Genomic DNA, 21,625 nt, shown 5'->3' on the forward strand with positions numbered 1-21,625 from the left:
TGATCCAAGATTTCAGAAAAAGAATGGAGGCACAGACCGAGAAGATACAAGAAATGTATAACAAAGAACTAGAAGTTCTAAAGAACAAACAAAGAGAGATGAACAATACAATAACTGAAATGAAAAATACACGAGAAGGAATCAGTAGCAGAATAAAAGAGGCAGAAGAATGGATAAGTGAGCTGGAAGACAGAATGATGGAAATCACTGCCATGGAGCAGAATAAAGAAAAAAGAATGAAAAAAAGAGGATAGTCTAAGAGATCTCTGAGACAATATTAAATGCACCAACATTTCCACTAAAGGGGTCCCAGAAGGAGAAGAGAGAGAGAAAGGACTTCAGAAAATATTTGAAGAGATAATAGCTGAAAACTTCCCTAATGTGGGAAAGAAAACAGTTACTCAAGTCCAGGAAGCACAGAGAGTCCCAGGTAGGATAAACCCAAGGAGGAACATGCTGAGACACATAGTTATAAACTGATGAAAATTAAAGGCAAAGACAAAATATTAAAAGCAACAAGGAAAAAGCAACAGATAACGTACAAGGGAATTCCCATAAGGTTATCAGCTGATTTTTCAGCAGGAACTCTGCAAGCCAGAAGGGAGTGGCATGGTATATTTAAAGTGATGAAAGGGAAGAACATACAACCAAGAATACTCTACCTAACAAGGCTCTCTTTCAGATTTGATGGAAAGATAAAAAGATTTACAGACAAGCAAAAGCTAAAAGAATTCAGCACCACCAGACCAGCTTTGCAACAAATGCTAAAGGAAATTCTCTAGGTGGAGAAGAAAAGGCCACCACTAGAAACAAGAAAATTACGAATGGAAAAACTCATCCATAAAGGCAAACATACAGTAAATGTAGGGAATCAACCACACACAAATATGATATCAAAACCAGTAATCGTGAGAAGAGAAGAGTACAAATGCAGGATATTGGAAATGCATTTGAAATTAAAAGATCAGCAACTTGAAACAATCTTATTTATATACAGACTGCTATATCAAAACCTCATGATAACTGAAAACTGAAAATCTACAATAGATATACATAAAAAAGAAAAAGGAATCCAAACACAACACTAAAGTTAGTCATCAAATCACAAGAGAATAGAACAAAAGAGGAAGGGGAGAAAAAAGACCTACAGAAACAAATCCAAAACAATTAACAAAATGGCAATAAGAAGATACATATTGAAAATTACCTTAAATGTAAATGGATTAAATGCTTCAAGCAAAAGACATAGACTGACTGAATGGATACAAAAAAAAGACCCGTATATGTGCTGTCTACAAGAAACCCACATCAGATCTAGCAACACATACAGACTGAAAATGAGGGGATGGAAAAAGCTATTCCATGCAAATGGAAATCAAAAGAAAGCTGGAGTAGCAATACTCATATCAGACAAAATAAACTTTAAAATCAAGACTGTTACAAGAGACAAAGATCACTACATAATGATCAAGGGACCAATCCAAGGAGAAGATATAGCAATTGTAAATATATATGCACCCATCATAGGAGCACCTCAATACATAAGGCAAATATTAACAGCCATAAAAAGAAATTGACAGTAACAATAAGACTGGGGGACTTTAACACCCCACTTTCATCAATGGACAGATCATCCAGACAGAAATTCAATAAGGAAACACAGGCCTTAAATGACACATTAGACCAGAGGGACTTAATTTATATTTATAGAGCATTCCATCAAAAGCAGCAGAACACACGTTCTTTTCAAGTGCACACGGAATATTCTCCAGGATTGATCACATGCTGGGCCACAAAGTGAGCCTCAGCAAATTTAAGAAAATTAAAATCATATCAAGCATCTTTTCCAACAACAATGCTATGAGATTAGAAAGCAACTACAAGAAAAAATCTGTAAAAAAACACAAACATGAGGAGGCTAAATCTTTTGCTACTGAACAGCCAATGGATCACTGAAGAAATCAAAGAGGAAATCAAAAAATAACTAGAGACAAAGGAAAACAAAACACGATCATCCAAAACCTATGGGATGCAGCAAAAAACGTTCTAAGAGTAAACTTTATAGCAATACAATCTTACATCAGGAAACAAGAAAAATCTCAAATCAACAACCTAACTTTACAGCAAAAGCAACTAGAGAAAGAAGAACAAACAAAACCCAAAGTTAGTAGAAGGAAAGAAATCATAAAGATCAAAGCAGAAATAAATGAAATAGAGACCAAAAAATAGAAAAGATCAATGATAATAAAAGCTGGTTCTTTGAAAAGGTAAACAAAATTGCTAAACCTTTAGCCAGACTCATCAAGAATAAAAGGGAGAGGGCTCAAATCAATAAAATTAAAAATGAAAAAGGATAAGTTACAACTGATACCACAGAAATACAAAGGATCATTAGAGACTACTACAAGCAACTCTATGTCAATAAAATGGACAACCTAGAAGAAATGGACAAATTCTTAGAAAGGTACAACCTTCCAAGACTGAACCAGGAAGAAATAGAAAATATGAACAGTCCAGTCACAAATACTGAAATTGAAACAGTGATTAAGAAACTTCCAACAGCTCTCCGCCCTGGGTCGCCACAGCCTCCGCCACTTTCAGACCTAGCAGCCTGAAGAAAAAAAAAGAGAAAAAGATTTAAAAAAACCCGAAAACGCTTTAAAATCTTAAAAAAAAAAGAAAGAAAGAAAGAAAAAAGAGCGAATCCTCCTCAGAGAAGCCGTGGGGAAGTCACTTTTGCACGCTTCTGGCCTGCCCGACGTTGCCGCCGCCGCTGCTGCACCTGGGCATCCATCGGTCCCTGTCCATCGGTCTGGTGGTGAGCCACTCGCGCGCTTGTGTCCACGCTCCTCCGCCCGCCGCCAGGCTGCGCCGCGTGGCAATCCCGCGGCCGCCGCCCTCGCCCCCCGCTTGCCGGCCTCTGCGCTCCACGTGTCTGCGCTGCCCTTCGCCAGCCCGGCATGGGAGGCGGCTGCGCGCTCCGGCTGCCCGGGGCTTGCCGAGTCGGCACCGACAAATATTTGGTTTCCCTCTTCCCCGGGCTGCTGTAATCTTAAACCACCGGGAGCCCGAGGTCTATATTTATAGAGAAACGCATGTTCCGGAGGCCGCCGTGGGCACTACTGGGTTGCCTCGGGAAGAATTTTTGCAATTTGGAGGAGAGTCCCCGTTTTCATTGTTTTCATTTTTTGAAATTGGGAGTTTCCAGACCAGGACAGCAGAAAATTAACAAACTCCCAGGGAGGGAGGGCCATATTGTTTTTGAGAGCCTTTTGTCTGCAGTTGGGCAGCCTCGTCTGAGCCGTCCCCGCACTCCTCTCCAGCCCTCAGAGCCGACTCCAGCGTCTCTGAGCTTCGCTGCCACCTGTGAGCTGCGGCTCGGAGCGGAGCCCCCTTTGTCCTGTGTGGACCCCGCTAAGAAGTCCTCCTGGCGGGGATCGGGGTGCTGGGGGCTGGGGAGATGAACGCTGCAGCCAGCAGCTACCCCATGGCCTGCCTGTACGTGGGTGACCTGCACTCGGACGTCACCGAGGCCATGCTGTACGAAAAGTTCAGTCCTGCGGGGCCTGTGCTGTCCATCCGGGTCTGCCGTGACATGATCACCCGCCGCTCCCTGGGTTATGCCTACGTCAACTTCCAGCAGCTGGCTGACGCTGAGCGGGCCTTGGACACCATGAACTTTGATGTGATTAAGGGAAAGCCAATCCGTATCATGTGGTCTCAGAGGGATCCCTCTTTGAGAAATTCTGGCATGGGAAATGTCTTCATCAAGAACCTGGACAAATCTATAGATAACAAGGCACTTTATGATACTTTTTCTGCTTTTGGAAACATTCTGTCCTGCAAGGTGGTGTGTGATGAGAACGGCTCTAAGGGTTATGCCTTTGTCCACTTCGAGACCCAGGAGGCTGCTAACAAGGCCATCGAGAAGATGAATGGCATGTTCCTCAATGACCGCAAAGTGTTTGTGGGCAGATTCAAGTCTCGAAAAGAGCAGGAAGCTGAGCTTGGAGCCAAAGCTAAGGAATTCACAAATGTTTATACCAAAAACTTTGGGGAAGAGGTGGATGATGAGAGTCTGAAAGAGCTATTCAGCCAGTTTGTTAAGACTCTAAGTGTCAAGGTGATGAGAGATCCCAGTGGGAAATCCAAAGGCTTTGGCTTTGTGAGTTACGAAAAACACAAGGATGCCAATAAGGTGGTAGAGGAGATGAATGGAAAAGAAATAAGTGGGAAAGTCATTTTCGTCGGCCATGCACAGAAGAAAGTGGAACGGCAGGCCGAGTTAAAGTGAAAATTTGAACAGCTGAAACAGGAGAGAATTAGTTGGTATCAGGGGGTGAACCTCTACATTAAGAACTTGGATGACACCATTGATGATGAGAAGTTAAGGAAAGAGTTTTCTCCTTTTGGATCAATCACCAGTGCTAAGGTGATGCTGGAGGATGGGAGAAGCAAAGGGTTTGGCTTTGTCTGCTTCCCATCCCCTGAAGAGGCAACCAAAGCAGTCACGGAGATGAACGGACGCATCATGGGCTCCAAGCCACTGTATGTCGCCCTGGCCCAGAGAAAGGAAGAGAGAAAGGCTCACCTGACCAACAAGTATATGCAGCAGGTGGCCGGGATGAGAGTGCTCCCCGCCAATGCCATCTTAAATCAGTTCCAGCCTGCAGCTGGGGGCTACTTTGTGCCAGCAGTTCCACAGGCTCAGGGAAGACCTCCATATTATACACCTAACCAGTTAGCACAGATGAGGCCTAATCCACGCTGGCAGCAAGGTGGGAGACCTCAAGGCTTCCAAGGAATGCCAAGTGCTATACACCAGTCTGGACCTCGTCCAGCTCTTCACCACCTGGCTCCAACTGGTAATGCTCCGGCCTCTCTACTACCGCTCAGAGAGTCGGGTCTGAGTGCCCAGACCGCTTGGCTATGGACTTTGGTGGGGCTGGTGCCGCCCAGCGAGGGCCGACTGACAGCTGCCAGTCTGGAGGTGTTCCCACAGCTGTGTAGAACCTAGCGCCTCGTGCCGCTGTTGCTGCCGATGCTCCTCGGGCTGTTGCACCTTACAAATACGCCTCCAGTGTCCGCAGCCCTCACCCCGCCATCCAGCCCCTGCAGGCACCCCAGCCTGCGGTCCACGTGCAGGGGCAGGAGTCGCTGACCGCCTCCATACTGGCCGCAGCACCCCCCCAGGAGCAGAAACAGATGCTGGGTGACGTTTGTTCCTGCTCATCCAGACGATGCACTCAAACCTGGCTGGGAAGATTACGGGGATGCTGCTGGAGATTGACAACTCGGAGCTGCTACACATGCTGGAGTCCCCCGAGTCTCTCCACTCCAAGGTGGATGAAGCTGTGGCGGTCCTACAGGCTCACCATGCCAAGAAAGAAGCTGCCCAGAAGGTGGGCGTTGTTGCTGCTGCTACCCCTTAGACAAGGACAAACCAATTCAAAAGCCAAATAAACTCTCATGGAATTCAGCTCAAGGTTTGAAGATGTCCTAGCTTGTCCTATGGACCTCAACACCAAGAACCACAATTTGCAAATTTAATAGGTCATTTTGTATCAAAAGGTCAATTATGAAGCACCTAGAATTTTTCAATTAAAAGAATATATTCTCTGGGTTCTGATATGGCCCAAACAGTGTTAACTTTTGTTTTTCTATTGTGAGTTTTGCTTTTTTCCCCCCAGAAACTGGTTTTATTTGATGTACCCAAGTCTTAAGTTTCTCAATAAAGAAAAAATCTCCATAAAAAAAAAAAAAGAAACTTCCAACAAACAAAAATCCAGGACCAGATGGCTTCACAGGTGAATTCTATCAAACATTTAGAGAAAACACCTACCCTTCTGAAACTCTTCCAAAAAATTTAAGAGTAATGAACACTCAAACTCATTCTATGAGGCCGCCATCACTGTGGTACAAAAACCAGACAAAGATACCACAAAAAAACGGAAATTACAGACCAATATCACTGATGAACATAAAGTCAAAAATCCTCAACAAAATACTGGCAAACCGAATCTAACAATACATTAAAAGGATCATACACCACGATCAAGTGGGATTCATCCCAGGGATGCAAGGATTTTTCAATATCCACAAATCAGTCGTTATGATACACCACATTAACAAATTGAAGAATAAAAACCATATATGATGATCTCAATAGATGGAGAAAAACACTTTTGACAAAATTTAACACCCATTTATGATACAAACTCTCCAGAAAGTGGGCATAGAGGGAACATACCTCAAAATAATAAAGGCCATATATGACAAAGCTACAGCTAACATCATACTCAACTGTGAAAAGCTGAAAGCATTTCCTTTAAGATCAAGAACAAGACAAGGATGTCCACTCTTGCCACTTTTATTCAACATAGTTATGGAAGTCCTAGCCACAGCAGTCAGAGACAAAAAAGAAATAAAAGGAATCCAAATTGGAAAAGAAGAAGTAAAACCATCACTGTTTGCAGATGACATGATACTATACACAGAAATTCCTAAAGATGCTACAAGAAAATTAACAGAGCTTATCAATGAATTTTGTAAAGTTGTAGGATACAAAATTAATACGCAGAAATCTGTTGCATTCCTATACACTAAAAATGAAAGATCAGAAAGAGAAATTCAAGAAACAATCCCATTTACTATTGCATCAAAAAGAATAAAATACCTAGGAATAAACCTACATAAGGAGGCAAAATGCCTGTACTCTGAAAACTATAAGATGCTGATGAAAAAAATTGAAGATGACACAAACAGATGAAAAGATGTACCATGTTCTTAGATTGGAAGAATCAATATTGTCAAAATGACTATACTACCCAAGACAATCTACAGATTCAATGCAATCCCTATCCAATTACCAATGTCATTTTTCACAGAATTAGAACAAAAAATTTTGCAATGTATGGGAAAAAAAAAGACCCTGAATAGCCAAAACAATCTTGAAAAAGAAAACGGAGCTGGAGGAATCAGGCTCCCTGACTGCAGACTATACTACAAAGTACAGTTATCAAAACAATAAGGTACTGGCACAAAAAGAGAAATATAGAACAATGGAACAGGATAGAAAGTCCAGAAATAAACTCACATGCCTATGATAAATTAATCTATGACAAAGGAGGCAAGAACATACACTGGAGAAAAGACAATCTCTTCAATAAATGGTGCTGGGAAAAATGGACAGCTACATGTAAAGGAATGAAATTAGAACATTCTTTAACACCATACAGAAAAATAAACTCAAAATGGAATAAAGACCTAAATGTAAGACCAGATACTATAAAACTCTTAACAAAAAACATAGGCAGAACACTCTTTGATATAAATCACAGCAATATCTTTTTCAATCCATCTCTTAGAGTAATGGAAATAAAAACAAAAATAAACAAATGGGATCTAATTAAACCCAAAAGCTTTTGCACAACAAAGGAAACCATAAACAAGACAAAAAGACAGCACACAGGATGGGATAAAATACTTGCAAATGATGAGACCCACAGGGATTAATCTCCAAAATTTACAAACAACTCAGGCAGCTCAATATCAAAAAAACCACCCAATCAAAAAATGGATAGAAGACCTAACTAGACATTTCTCAAAAGGAGACACACATATGGGCAAGAGGCACATGAAAAAATGCTCAACATTGCTAATTATTAGAGAAATGCAGATCAAAACTACAAGGAAATATCATATCACACCAGTCAGAATGGCCACTGTCAAAAAATCTACAAACAATAAATGCTGGAGAAGATGTGGAGAAAAAGGAACCCTCTACACAGTTTTTGGGAATGTAAGTTGGTATAGCCACTATGGAGAACAATATGGAAGTTCCTTAGAAAACTAAAACTGGGGTTACCATATGATCCAGCAATCCCACTCCTGGGCATATATCTGGAGAAAACCATGGTTTGAAAGGATGCATGCACCCCAATGTTCACTGCAGTGCTATTTACAATAGTCAAGGTATGGAATCAACCTAAATGTATATCAATGGATGAATGGATAAAGAAGATGTGGTACATATATACAATGGTCTATTACTCAGCCATAAGAAAGAATGAAATGAGATTCGTTCAAGATGGTGGAGTAGAATGACATGCACTCACTCCCTCTTGCAAGAGCACTGGAATCACAACTAACTGCTGAACAGTCATCTACAGGAAGCTAGTGGAGCTAACCAAAAAAGATATCCCACATCTAAAGACAAAGGAGAAGCTGCAATGAGATGGTAGGAAGGGTGCCATCACAATAAAATCAAATCCCATAACTGCTGGGTGGGTGACTCACAAACTTGAGAACAATTATACCACAGAAGCCCACCCACTTGAGTGAAGGTTCTGAGCCCCACATCAGGCTTCCCAACCTTGGGGTCCAGCAACGGGAGGGGGAATTCCCAGAAAATCAACTTTGAAGGCTAGCGGGATTTGATTGCAGGACTTTGACAGGACTGGGTGAAACAGACTCCACTCTTGGAGGGCACACACAAAGTAGTGTGCGCATCAGGACCCACGGGGAAGGAGCAGTGACCCCATAGGAGACTGAACCAGGCCTACCTGCTACTGCTGGAGGTTCTCCTGCCAAAGTAGGGGCTGGTTGTGGCTCACTGTGGGGACAAGGACACTGGCAGCACAAGTTCTGGGAAGTACTCCTTGGCATAAGCCATCCCGGAGTCTGCCATTAGCCTCACTAAAGGGCCTGTAGGCTCCAGTGCTGGGTTGCTTCAGGCCAAACAACCAACAGGGAGGGAACTCAGCCCCACCCATTAGCAGACAAGTGGATTAAAATTTTACTGAGCTCTGCCCACCAGAGCAACATTCAGCTGTACCCACCACCAGTCCCTCCCAACAGGAAGCTTGCACAAGCCTCTTAGATAGCCTCATCCACCAGAGGGCAGACAGCAGAAGTAAGAAAACTACAATCCTGCAGCCTGTGGAACAAAAACCACATTCACAGAAAGACAGACAAAATGAAATGGCAGAGGACTATGTACCAGATGAAGGAACAAGATAAAACCCCAGAAAAACAACTAAATAAAGTGGAGATAGGCAGCCTTCCAGAAAAAGAATTCAGGATAATGAGGGTGAAGATGATCCAGGACCTCGGAAAAAGAATGAAGGCAAAGATCAAGAAGATGAAAGAAATGCTTAACAAAGACCTAGAAGAATTAAAGAACAAACACCTAGCAGAATTAAAGAACAAACAAACAGAGATGAACAATACAATAACTGAAATGAAAAATATACTAGAAGCAATCAGTAGCAGAATAACTGAGGCAGAAGAACAGATAACTGACCTGGAAAACAGAATGGTAGAATTCACTGACATGGAACAGAATAAAGAAAAAAGAAAGAAAAGAAACGAATACAGACTGAGAGACCTCTGGAACAACATTAAATGCACCAACATTAGCATTTTGGGGTCCCAGAAGGAGAAGAGAGAGAGAAAGGACCCGAGAAAATATTTGAAGAGATTGTAGTTGAAAACTTCCCTAACATGGGAAAGGAAATAGCCACCCAAGTCCAGGAAGTGCAGAGAATCCAGGCAGGATAAACCCAAGGAGAAACACACAGAGACACATAGTAATCAAATTGACAAAAATTAAAGACAAAGAAAAATTATTAAAAGCAACAAGGGAAAAATGACAAATAACATACAAAGGAACTCCCATAAGGTTAACAGCTGATTTCTCAGCAGAAACTCTACAAGCCAGAAGGGAGTGGCACAATATATTTAAAGTGATGACCTACAACCAAAATTACACTACCCAGCAAATATCTCATTCAGATTCAATGGAGAAATCAAAAGCTTTACAGACAAGCAAAAGCTAAGAGAATTCAGCACCACTAAACCAGCTCTACAACAAATACTAAAGGAATTCTCTAGTGGGAAACACAAGAGAAGAAAAGGACCTACAAAAACAAACCCAAAACAATTAAGAAAATGGTAATAGGAACAAACATATCGATAATTACCTTAAATGTGAATGGATTAAATGCTCCAACCAAAAGACACAAGCTTACTGAATGGATACAAAAACAAAACCCATATATATGCTGTCTACAAGAGACCCACTTCAGATCTAGGGACACATACAGATTGAAAGTGAGGGGATGGAAAAAGATATTCCATGCAAATGGAAATCAAAAGAAAGCTGGAGTATCAATACTCATATCAGATAAAATAGACTTTAAAATAAAGTATGTTACAAGGTACAAGGAAGGACACTACATAATGATCAAGGGATCAGTCCAGGAAGAATATATAACAATTATAAATATATATGCACCGAAAATAGGAGCACCTCAATACATAAGGCAAATGCTAAGAGCTATAAAAGAGGAAATCGACAGTAACACAATAATAGTGGGGGACTTTAACACCTGACTTACACCAATGGACAGATCATCCAAACAGAAAATTAACAAGGAAGCACAAGCTTTAAATAACACAATTGACCAGATAGATTTAATTGATATTTACAGGACATTCCATCCAAAAAGAGCAGATTACACTTTCTTCTCAAGTGCACATGGAACATTCTTCAGGATAGATCATATCTTGGGTCACAAATCAAGTCTCGGTAAATTTAAGAAAATTGGAATCATATCAAGCATCTTTTCCGACCACAACTCTATGAGATTAGAAATCAGTTACAGGGAAAAAAAACGTAAAAATAGAAACACATGGAGACTAGACAATACATTACTCAGTAACCAAGAGATCACTGAAGAAATCAAAGAGGAAATCCAAAAATACCTGGAGACAAATGACAACGAAAACGCGATGATCTAAAACCTATGGGAGGCAGAAAATAGCAGTTCTAAGAGAAAAGATTATAGCGATACAATCCTACCTCAAGAAACAAGAAAAATCTCAAATAAACAATAAAACCTTACACGTAGAGGAACCAGAGAAATAAGAATAAACAAAACCCAAAGTGAGTAGAAGGAAAGAAATCATAAAGAACAGAGCAGAAATAAATGAAATAGAAACAAAGAAAACAATAGCAAATATCAATAAAACTAAAAGCTGTTTCTTTAAAAAAATTTATTTTATTTATTTACTTTTGGCTACGTTGGGTCTTCGTTGCTGCTCGTGGTCTTTCTCTAGTTGTGGCGAACAGGGGCTACTCTTCATTGCAGTGCGAGGGCTTCTCATTGTGGTGGCTTCTCTTGTTGTGGAGCATGGGCTCTAGGCGTGTGGGCTTCAGTAGTTGCAGGGCATGGACTCGGTAGTTGTGGCTTTTGGGCTCTAGTGCACAGGCTCAGTAGTTGTGGCACACGGGCTTAGTTGCTCCATGGCATGTGTGATCTTCCCGGACCAGGGCTTGAACCTGTGTCCCCTGCATTGGCAGGCGGATTCTTAACCACTGCACCACTAAGGAAGTCCTAAAAGCTGTTTTTTTAAGAAGATAAACAAAATTGATAAACCTTTAGCCAGAGTCATCAAGAAAAAGAGGGAGAGGACTCAAATCAATAAAATCAGAAATGAAAAAGGAGACGTTACAACGGACACCGCAGAAACACAAAGCATCATAAGAGACTACCACAAGCAACTCTATGCCAATAAAATGGACAACCTGGAAGAAATGGACACATTCTTAGAAAGGTATAATCTTCCAAGACTGAACCAGGAAGAAATAGAAAATATGAACAGACCAAATACGAGTAATGAAATTGAAAGTGTGATGAAAAATCTTCCAACAAACAAAAGTCCAGGACCCGATGGCTTCACTGGTGAATTCAATCAAACATTTAGAGCAAAGCTAACATCCATCCTTCTCAAACTCTTCCAAAAAATTGCAGAGGAAGGAACACTCCCAAACTCATTATATGACGCCACCATCACCCTGATACCAAAACCAGACAAAGATACTACAAAAAAAGAAAATTACAGACCAATATCACTGATGAATATAGATGCAAAAATCCTCAACAAAATACTAGCAAACAGAATCCAACAACACATTAAAAGGATCATACACCACGATCAGGTGGGATTTATCCCAGGGATGCAAGGATTCTTCAATATGCGCAAATCAATCAATGTGATACACTATATTAACAAATTGAAGAATAAAAACCATATGATCATCTCAATAGATGCAGAAAACGCTTTTGACAAAGTTCAACACCAGTTTATGATAAAAACTCTCCAGAAAGTGGGCATAGAGGGAACCTACCTCAACATAATAAAGGCCATACATGACAAACCCACAGCAAACATCATTCTCAATGGTGAAAAACTGAAAGCATTTCCTCTAAGAACAGGAAGAAGACAAGGATGTCCACTCTCGCCACTATTATTCAACATAGTTTTGGAAGTCCTAGCCATGGCAGTCAGAGAATAAGAAGAAATAAATGGAATCCAAATTGGAAAAGCAGTAAATCTGTCACTGTTTGCAGATGACATGATACTATGCATAGATAATGCTAAAGATGCCACCAGAGAACTACTAGAGCTAATCAGTGAATTTGGTCAAGTTGCAGGATACAAAATTAATGCACAGAAGTCTCTTGCATTCTATACACTAACAACAAAAGGTCAGAAAGTGAAATTAAGGAAACAACCCCATTCACCATTTCAACAAAAAGAAGAAAATACCTAGGAATAAACCTACCTAAGAAGGTAAAAGACTTGTACTCAGAAAACTATAAGACACTGATGAAAGAAATCAAAGATGACACAAACAGATGGAGAGATATACCATGTTCTTAGACTGGAAGAATCAATATTGTCAAAATGACTATACTACCCAAAGTAATCTACAGATTCAATGCAATCCCTATCAAATTACCAGTGGCATTTTTTTACAGAACTAGAACAAAATATCTTAAAATTTGTATGGAAACACAAAAGACCCTGAATAGCCAAAGCAATCTTGAGGGAAAAAAATGGAGCTGGAGGAATCAGACTCCCTGATTTCAGACTATACTACAAAGATACAGTAATCAAGACAATATGGTAGTGGCACAAAAACAGAAATATAGAGCAATGTAACAAGATAGAAAGTGCAGAGATAAACCCATGCACCTATAGTCAACTAATCTATGACAAAGGAGGCAAGGCTATACAATGGAGAAAAGACAGTCTCTTCAATAAGTGGTGCTGGGAAAACTGGACAGCTACATGTAGAAGAAGGAAATTAGAACACCTCCTAACACCATACACAAAAATGAACTCAAAATGGATTAAAGACCTAAATATAAGACTGGACAGTATAAAACTCTTAGAGGAAAACGTAGGTAGAACATTCTTTGACATAAATCACAGCAAGATCTTTTTTGACCCACCTCCCAGAATAACGGAAATTTTAAAAAAAAGAAACAAATGGTACCTAATGAAACTTAAGAGCTTTTGCACAGCAAAGGAAACTATAAACAAGATGAAAAGACAATCCTCAGAATGCGAGAAAATATTTGCAAATGAATCAACGGACAAAGGATTAATCTCCAAAATATATAAACAGCTCATGCAGCTCAATATTAGAAAAACAAACAAGCCAATCAAAAAATGGGCAGAAGACCTAAATAGACATTTCTCCAAAGGAGGCATACAGATGTCCAAGAGGCACATGAAAAACTGCTCAACATCACTAATTATTAGAGAAATGCAAATCAAAACTACAATGAGGTGTCACCTCACACCGGTTAGAATGGGCAGCATCAGAAAATCTACAAACAACAAATGCCAGAGAGGGTGTGGAGAAAAGGGAACACTCTTGCACTGTTGGTGGGAATGTAAATTGATACAGCCACTATGGAAAACAGTATGGAGGTTCCTTAAGAAACTGAAAATAGAATTACATATGACCCAGCAATCCCACTACTGGGCATATACCCAGTGAAAAGCATAATTGAAAAAGACACTTGCACCCCAATGTTCATTGTAACACTATTTACAATAGCCAGGTCATAGAATCAACCTCAATGCCCATCGACAGATGAATGGATAAAGCTGATGTGGTACATATATACAATGGAATATTACTTAGCCATAAAAAGGAACGAAATTGGGTTATTTGTAGAGATGTGGATGGACCTAGAGACTGTCATACAGAGTGAAGTAACCAGAAAGAGAAAAACGAATATTGTATATTAATGCATATATTTGGAATCTAGAAAAATGGTACAGATGAACCAGTTTGCAAGGCAGAAATAGAGACAGAGATGCAGAGCACAAATGTATGGACACCAAAGGAAGAAAGCTGGGGGTGTGTTGTTGGTGGGATGAATTCGGAGATTGGGATAGACATATATACACTAATACGTATAAAATAGGTAACTAATAAGAAGCTGCTGTATAAAAAAATAAAATAAGATTCAAATTAAAAAAATAAAATAGTTACTCTTAAGCATTTTATTATATTTGCAAGTAGCTATTGAAGTAAAAAAAAAAAAAAGCCAGAGAAGGTCTGGTCGGTGGAGTGTGGAGCTTAGGCATGGGTGGGGTTTACGTGGGGGGCGGAGCCTATGTTTAATACCCACATTGCCCGAAAAGGCGGCCCTGGAGGGGGTAGGAGGTGGGGCTTAGTCTCAGTTCAGCAAGAGGGGCCCAGGAGTGCCTCTGGCCTTGGAAGGCAGAGGACCAGTCCCGGGAGCCCAGCAGGCTTCTGGGGGCCCAATTGGGCAGGGGAAATGTTAGCTGGGCTCTCCCCTGTCCGTCTGAGGGTCCCAGGCCCCTGCGGGTCCCTCCAGGCATGGGAACCCCTCCCCTCTTCCAGTCACCACTCAGGGGCACAAGTCTTGTCTGGTCTTCACTTCTCCTCCCCCTCACTCCCCGCAACGTTCTACTCTGTCACTCGGGGGTTCCTCCCATCTCCCTGGGTGTTGTGGTGCCCCACCAGCATCTGGCAGGTGCCCTAGTTGTGGGGATATGCAAACTCCACGTCTTCCCACACCACCATCTTGACCCCAGGGGTTCTTAAGTAGCCTTCACATGAACACTGCTTTGAGGCAGGTACAGCCCTCATTTCATAGACAATGAGCTGCAGGCTCTGAGATAACCTCCCAGCCTGTAAGGACTGGATTCAAAACCAGGCTCATCTGAATTCACAGCTGGGACCTCTTCACACCTACCTCCTGACTCACCAACTAGGTATGATGACTGTAGGAGGTGTTGTGAATTTATTATCTTTCTCGTAGGTTCATGATCTTTCTGAACTCAGTTTATATCCTCAATTCCTACATCTTTCATTTTTGGAAATGTTCTTTCCCACCTTTCTGCAATCTCAACAGTGACAAAAATTTCCTCTTATTTCTACATTTCATCAGAGATTCTAAAACATTCTAAAAGAAGAAATAAAACATACGTTCTTTACTATTGTTCTTTTAGGGGTTAAAATATGTTCAACTAATTTGGAGGCAAAGTGCAAAATCTTCATATCTATATCTATCTATCTATCATCTGTCTATTGTCTATCTATCTATCTATCTATCTATCTATCTATCTATCTATCTATCTATCTATCTATGTATCTATCATCTAACATCTATCATCTCTCTATCATCTATCTATCATCTCTCTTATCTATCATCTATGTATCTATTATCTATCTATCTATCTGTCATCTATCTGTCATCTATCATCTATGTATCTATGTATTTATCTATCTATCTATCTATCTATCTATCATGTATCTGTCATCTATTATCTATCTATCTATCATCTATCTATTTATCTCTCATCTATCTATCATCTATCATCTATCTATCTGTCATCTATCTATCATCTATGTATCTATCCATCTGTCTATCTACCCATCTATCTATCATCTGTCTATCTATTCTCTATCTATCTATCATCTCTCTTATCTATCATCTATCTATGTACCTATTATCTATCTATCTATCTGTCATCTATCATCTATGTATCTATGTATCTATGTATTTATGTATCTATCTATTTATCTATCATCTATTATCTATCATCATCTATCTATCTATCTATCTATCTATCTATCTATCTATCTATCTATCTATCTATCTATCTATCATCTATCTATCTATCTCAGTTTGTAGTGAGAATGCTCAGAATGCTTCCATATGCTAGTGGAGGTAGATGGGATGCTCTCAGGCTTTGCAGGTTGACCCCGCCCAATTCTGGGTTCACTCTGAGGCTCTGACAGGGTTGAGCAGAGCACACACTATGCCCCACCCCTTTTATAATTTCTTCTGACAGAGAATTGAGTTAATCACGTGGCTTAGTTCCTCCATATTATCTTCTTGGTCTGTGCAAGGCCCCTCTCTTGAATGTATGAAGGTCTGTATGTCTTTTCATTGTTATACTCCATTCTCTTTTCTCTCTCACATTCCAGTGTACCTCTTTTTTTGTTTGCATGCTTGCAAAATATGTATTGTTTTGTGTGCATGCATTTTAAATTTATAAATGGGTATGATTATAAATGTCATTTTCCCCTTTATGCCAGCACTATGTTTTTAAGATCTATGCTCACGGCTCTACGTGTGGTTCTGGCCTTCTACCTGCTGTGCTGGCTCCCTGCTGTGCAGCACCCCACTCGGCCTCTGTCCTCTCTCCAGCTCTCTGCAATGCAACCAAGGCTGTGGTGAACAGTCCCGCCTGGAACTGTTTATACTCTGGCCAGGAATTTCTGGGCCACAAGGTGTGTAGATACTCAACATGACTGAATTCTGAGGACCTGCTCTCCAAATGGCAACAGTGTTCAATTTCCCACCAGCATCTCATGAGGACCCCAAGCTTGCTCCATGAGTGCCTTAAAAGAACATCTATTCTCTATTTGAGAACACATTTTTTGGGGGGTGTTGAGTGGGAGGGTTTGGAATCCTACATGTACATAAGAGCTCACACATTAATTGTATTGTTCATAGCCCTGATATCTCTGCTCACTTTTTGTTCTCTTGATATATCTGTTTCTGAGGTTTTGGTAAAATCTTAGCTACAATTATTAATTTGTTTGTTTTCCCCTGCAGTTCAGTCATTTGTTGCTTGATGTATTTTGAGACTGATTGTTTAGGTCACAAGTGTTGATGATGAGTGTGTGCTCTTGGCTTATTGTTCCCTTTACATCATTCTTAGTCCTTTATTTTTGGCCTTTAATTTCACTTTTCAAGGTATTATGGTTGATAACCTAGCTTTCTTTCAGTCCGGATTTGTTTAGTATATCTTATTTCATCCTCTCATATTCAAACATTTATGTCTTTCTGTTTTAAATGTGTTTATTGTAAATAGCAAATTGTTCAGTCTTTAAAAAAATGCAGGCCGAGAGTCTGTGTCTTTCAGTGGTGAATTTAATAGTTAAATTTTTTTGGTCAATTACTGTCATATTATGACTAATTTCTACCTTCTGCTTATTTTTTTGTGCTTGTTATTTTTTTTTTGGAAGGGGAGACTTTCTATAATATTTTACTCCTTTTTTGCTTTCCATTGAAAAGAGAATTTTCCTCTGGTTTAAAATTTATAATTCTGATTTTGTTCTCATGGTGGTTGCCCTTATCACCCATGTTTATCCCTCGCTGTGAACCTTGTAAACGGACGAATTTTTGTACAAGCTAAGTACTCTAATAGGCTCTCGTGTCTCTTCCCCCACCCACCCTGCCACCATCATTTGATATTCCAGTTCTAGGTCTATTTCTTCTGTTTTTCCCCTTCGGTCCTAATAAACAATAAACATATTTTATCACCTTACACTTCTTGTGTCCTTTGCAGCATTTCCTGGTTTCATTTTTCTCCTTATTTGGATGCTTCCACTCAGAGTGTTTTCAGTACAGGCTTCTGTGGGTAAATCTTATGCTTGAGAACACTTTTGTTATTCTCTCAGATGCCTCCTGTATGTAGAGTGGCATCCATGTAGCATCGCTGGATTGAATATTTTGGCCCTAGTCTTGGAGTCTCTGGTTAGGAAGCCTACATTAGTTCCTTCTCACCAAACGTGTCAGTGGTGTGCTGGGGAGCTGGCCATCCGGGAAAACAAAGCTCAGATTTGTAATTTCTGGGGTGTAAATACTCCCACCCTCTCCGATTTCCAGCTACCAAGGTGATGTCACTAAGTGTGGCACCGGAGGGATATGCTCACTTGAGTAACCAGCTTTCAGGAGCTGGTTGGAGCTGTCTCCCCTCTCCACTGCTGACATGGAATTGAAGGGCTGGAGGAGAAGAACTACTTTGGTAGCCTCTAGACGTCATACATTTCGTAAATCAAATTCTTTTATCCCATCTATTTCCGCCTTGCTTGGTATCCTGGGCCAACTCAACTTGCTTTATAGGTGAGGATATTGAAATACTTAGAACAGCTGAATGGATTTGTTAAAGGTCGATAATCAGAATGGCATGCATGTGGAGGGTTTCCTGCTCTTAATAAAACCAGATTATAACACTTTGGTGGAAAATGCATGAAAAGTGGTATTTTAATTGTCCTATGTCATCACTTAGAGGTTCTGGGGCAGCTGAGTGAGCTGTGAGCATAAACAGCTTTCTGGTGAAATTCTCGGATGCTTGATCCTCAGACAGCCATATCTCACTGGTCATAAAAATAGAGCCTGAGACCTTCTTGGCCTCAAGGTGTGATCACAAACTCAGAGGTAGCCTCTGGAGTGTGACTTGTTCCCATTTCCTATGTGGGGCATTTGTTTCCAGTGAGAAGTGTTCTGTTTTTCTGGAGAAGCCATAATTAGCTAGATATAATCTGGAAGAGAAATAGGCAGCCAAGTATTCTTGGGCTGATGGAAGAGGGCTGGGATCTCAGGGCTGACAGAGGAAAGAAAATATAAACATAGACATCAGCTTTTGCTAAATGATGGATTTATAGATTGTCCGCTCCCCCTTGTTTCCTTCCCTCATCTCCCACCTTATGTCCTCACCCCACAATGCTAACCTGGAAGGGTGCAGGGGGTGGGCACTGAGGCACTATAAGTGGTTCATCCCTGTCTTTTGGGGGAGGGATGGGAAGGCTGAGCCATGTGGCTTCCCACAAAGGGACACTGTGTTTTAGGAGCTCAATGCTATAACCAGAGCAACTAAATAACAAGAGTTACTGGCCATTCAAGAAGGGCTGGATTAGTAATTTTAGGGTGCAAGACTATCCCCTAAGAAATGAGATGGGTTGCAACAACTTGCACTTCAACTGAAACAGAAAACAATGACCATGGTCATTTCTGTATAATTCCCTTTGTAAGCAAATCAAACCTTCTTCTGATAACTTTCAACCCACCCTCCTCTCTCTTTTTTTTTTTTTTGGAAGAGGTATCTTTTATTGTTTTGGACTTTGTGTAATACAGTCATTACAGTGAATACATAGCTGTTTCTTTTTCAGTGTTAAGACAGAATGGGTGGCAAGTGATTCTGTGGAAAGAGGTAAGAATGCATTTTATCTATTCATCTTCATCTCTTTTCAAACACATCCTTGACCATGGAAAACCCCTCAAATGAGCACGGTGTGGACAATGTAGGTGAGCCCCATTTTAAGAAAACCCTGACACCAACTTGCAACCTTAAACATTTAATGAGAGTATGCTTATGAATATTACAAAAGGAAACACATTTGTTTAAAATATGATTTAAATGTTGAAAAAGATCAGTTTTCATCTGATGACATTTCTAGTAATATTTGTTACGTAAAGGAAGGCATGTTGGCATTTCCAGTGAACTTAGGTTCCTAATCCCAAGTCTGGAGAACATCTAATGACTCAAGAATAAATCTCCATACAACGTTAAAATTGTCCTGCCTCTTCTCCAGATAGCCCTTTCATCTTTTACTTAAAGTAATTATTTATCGGTCATGCTGATTTTGTCAGTTTATAGGAAAGAGAAGAATCAATACTTCTGAGGTGGAAAGGACTGTAGGGCCCCTCCTTGTCATGAAACCAACAAGAAATTGAGGCTGAGAGGGGGGATGGACCCACCCAAGTGGTTGGAGTTCACTCATGGCAGAGCTGGGGGCAGACCTGCCCTTTTGCCTTGTAGACTGATTTCCTGACACTACGTCACTGCATTAAATGACTGAGTTGGCTAACAGTGCCACCCATCTCTGTCCCCTTCCTGGTGAGTTCTCTTTAGGGGTGTGGCTTATTTTGCAAAAGAGAGAAAATTCCCCACAAAGGGAGCTCTTATGGAGTGAGCTATAGGTATAAGGTCTAAATTAACCATGTTTTTGATAAGTATTGTGCATCTTAGAACAGAGAACTTCCTGAATAGGGACTGCACGCTTATTTCCCTGTTCTTGGGAATAACTGGGGTATAGGCTTGCTTGGGGGCAGAATCACAGAACAATCAGAAGGAGAATTTAAGTGGCCTTCAGCCTGGGGACCTGGACAGCCTGCTGAAGGCTGAATTTACAGTGACATGTTTTGGAAAGGGCAACTTAGGACACATCGTAGGCCTGGTACTTTGTGATGGTCGATGCTCTTCTGTTTTTCTCCTGGGACAGGTAGTAGATTCGATTGGCCTCTGGGTAGGTGACTTTGCTGAGTGGGAGCTTGTAGATGGCCGGGTTATTGGTCGTCAGGAGCAGGAAGGTGAGTGCCGAGAGGCAGAAGGGCCAGGTGCAGGGCGGTAATCCAAACTGGGGGGAGGGGGATCACAAGAGAAGCCTTGGTTACATCAGATGCCTGTGCTTGTCTCATCAGCCCTTCACAATCACCTAGGGTCCTGGGTGGAGGAGGGGAGGCTTTGTGGGCACTGAGCAGAATAATACTTAATTCATGACCAACATAAATCAAATCATGCCATTGGGGTCAGTCTGCATTGTAACAGGGAACACATATTCTTCAAAATGCAGCCATTGGAACCCTCTTATAATATGCCTTTATATAGAAGCCATATTTTGTCTTGGGTGTCTGGCCAGGCTCTACCTCTCACTCTAGGACTTGTGGCCATTCCCCACCTTCTCCCAAAGCCCCTGTTGAAGGAACAGCATTGGCAGCCATTTTTTGTTCAAAACCTTTTTCTCTTTGGTCACATCTGCTTGCACTAGAGATAAGCACCTGACCCAAATGCAGCTTCCCATAGGCAGGCTACCTGGTAATAGAATCCCTGTCTTGAGAATTTGAGCTAAGAGATACAGAGACTGTGTCCAAAGACTCGATCTGAAAAAACTAGAGAGCCAACCAGTGCTGGGTGGATATTTGGGGGCCTCTGTGCAGCAGAAGAAACCCATCCCAGAGAGACACAGAAACAGAACAGACATATGGAAAGAGGCAGAGATGTCACATCCTAGCCCCAGGGAGCTGGAGATCAGGAGTAGCTACCTCTCTCCTCAAGGGCTCTCCCATTCCCAACAGCCTTTCTCATGATATTCCCCTGTTTTTTATTCCTTAAGATGCCCTGAGGCTTTTAAATACCCCTCCCCACTCTTCATTTGAGGTAACCTGGATAGCTTGTTAGCAAAGAGCCTACAAATTCAACTATGAAGCAGATCAAATCAATGCCCCTTCTCCCCCAAACATCCTTTATCATAAGCAGTAAAAGACTCAGGGAGTACCATTGAAGGAGTGATGCCAGTTGGTGTGTGTTCAAAGATGGCCCTGTTGGGTGGGACTTAAGGAGGAGCAATGACAGCCTGGTACCAGAACTGTAGCCTTAAGGAACACCCATGACTGAAGAATTCCACTCCGTGAGTCTTACCAAAGCCCTGCTAAGA

The 21,625-nt window shown here is 41.1% G+C and overlaps 1 protein-coding gene and 1 pseudogene across 6 annotated transcripts in view; one reads left to right on the forward strand and one right to left on the reverse strand.

The window, feature by feature from the left end:
• The first annotated feature begins 3,433 nt into the window (after positions 1–3,433).
• Positions 3,434–6,569, forward strand: LOC309639471 (polyadenylate-binding protein 4 pseudogene; annotated as a pseudogene). The gene has a single exon. The product of its transcript is annotated as a polyadenylate-binding protein 4 pseudogene (transcript).
• A 12,901-nt stretch (positions 6,570–19,470) lies between these two features.
• The window catches only part of SLC14A2 (solute carrier family 14 member 2), a 450,031-nt gene continuing 447,876 nt past the window's right edge, over positions 19,471–21,625 (reverse strand). For all 5 annotated transcript variants that reach the window (XM_082416695.1, XM_082416693.1, XM_082416694.1 and 2 more), the window contains one exon: positions 19,471–20,548. In XM_082416695.1, the coding sequence (XP_082272821.1) occupies positions 20,348–20,548 (201 nt within the window). In that variant the 3' untranslated portion in view covers positions 19,471–20,347. The remainder of the gene's footprint in view (positions 20,549–21,625) is intronic.

The sequence above is a fragment of the Balaenoptera physalus genome (genome assembly GCF_965194825.1).
Source record: "Balaenoptera physalus genome assembly, chromosome: 12".
Taxonomy (NCBI): Eukaryota; Metazoa; Chordata; class Mammalia; order Artiodactyla; family Balaenopteridae; genus Balaenoptera; species Balaenoptera physalus.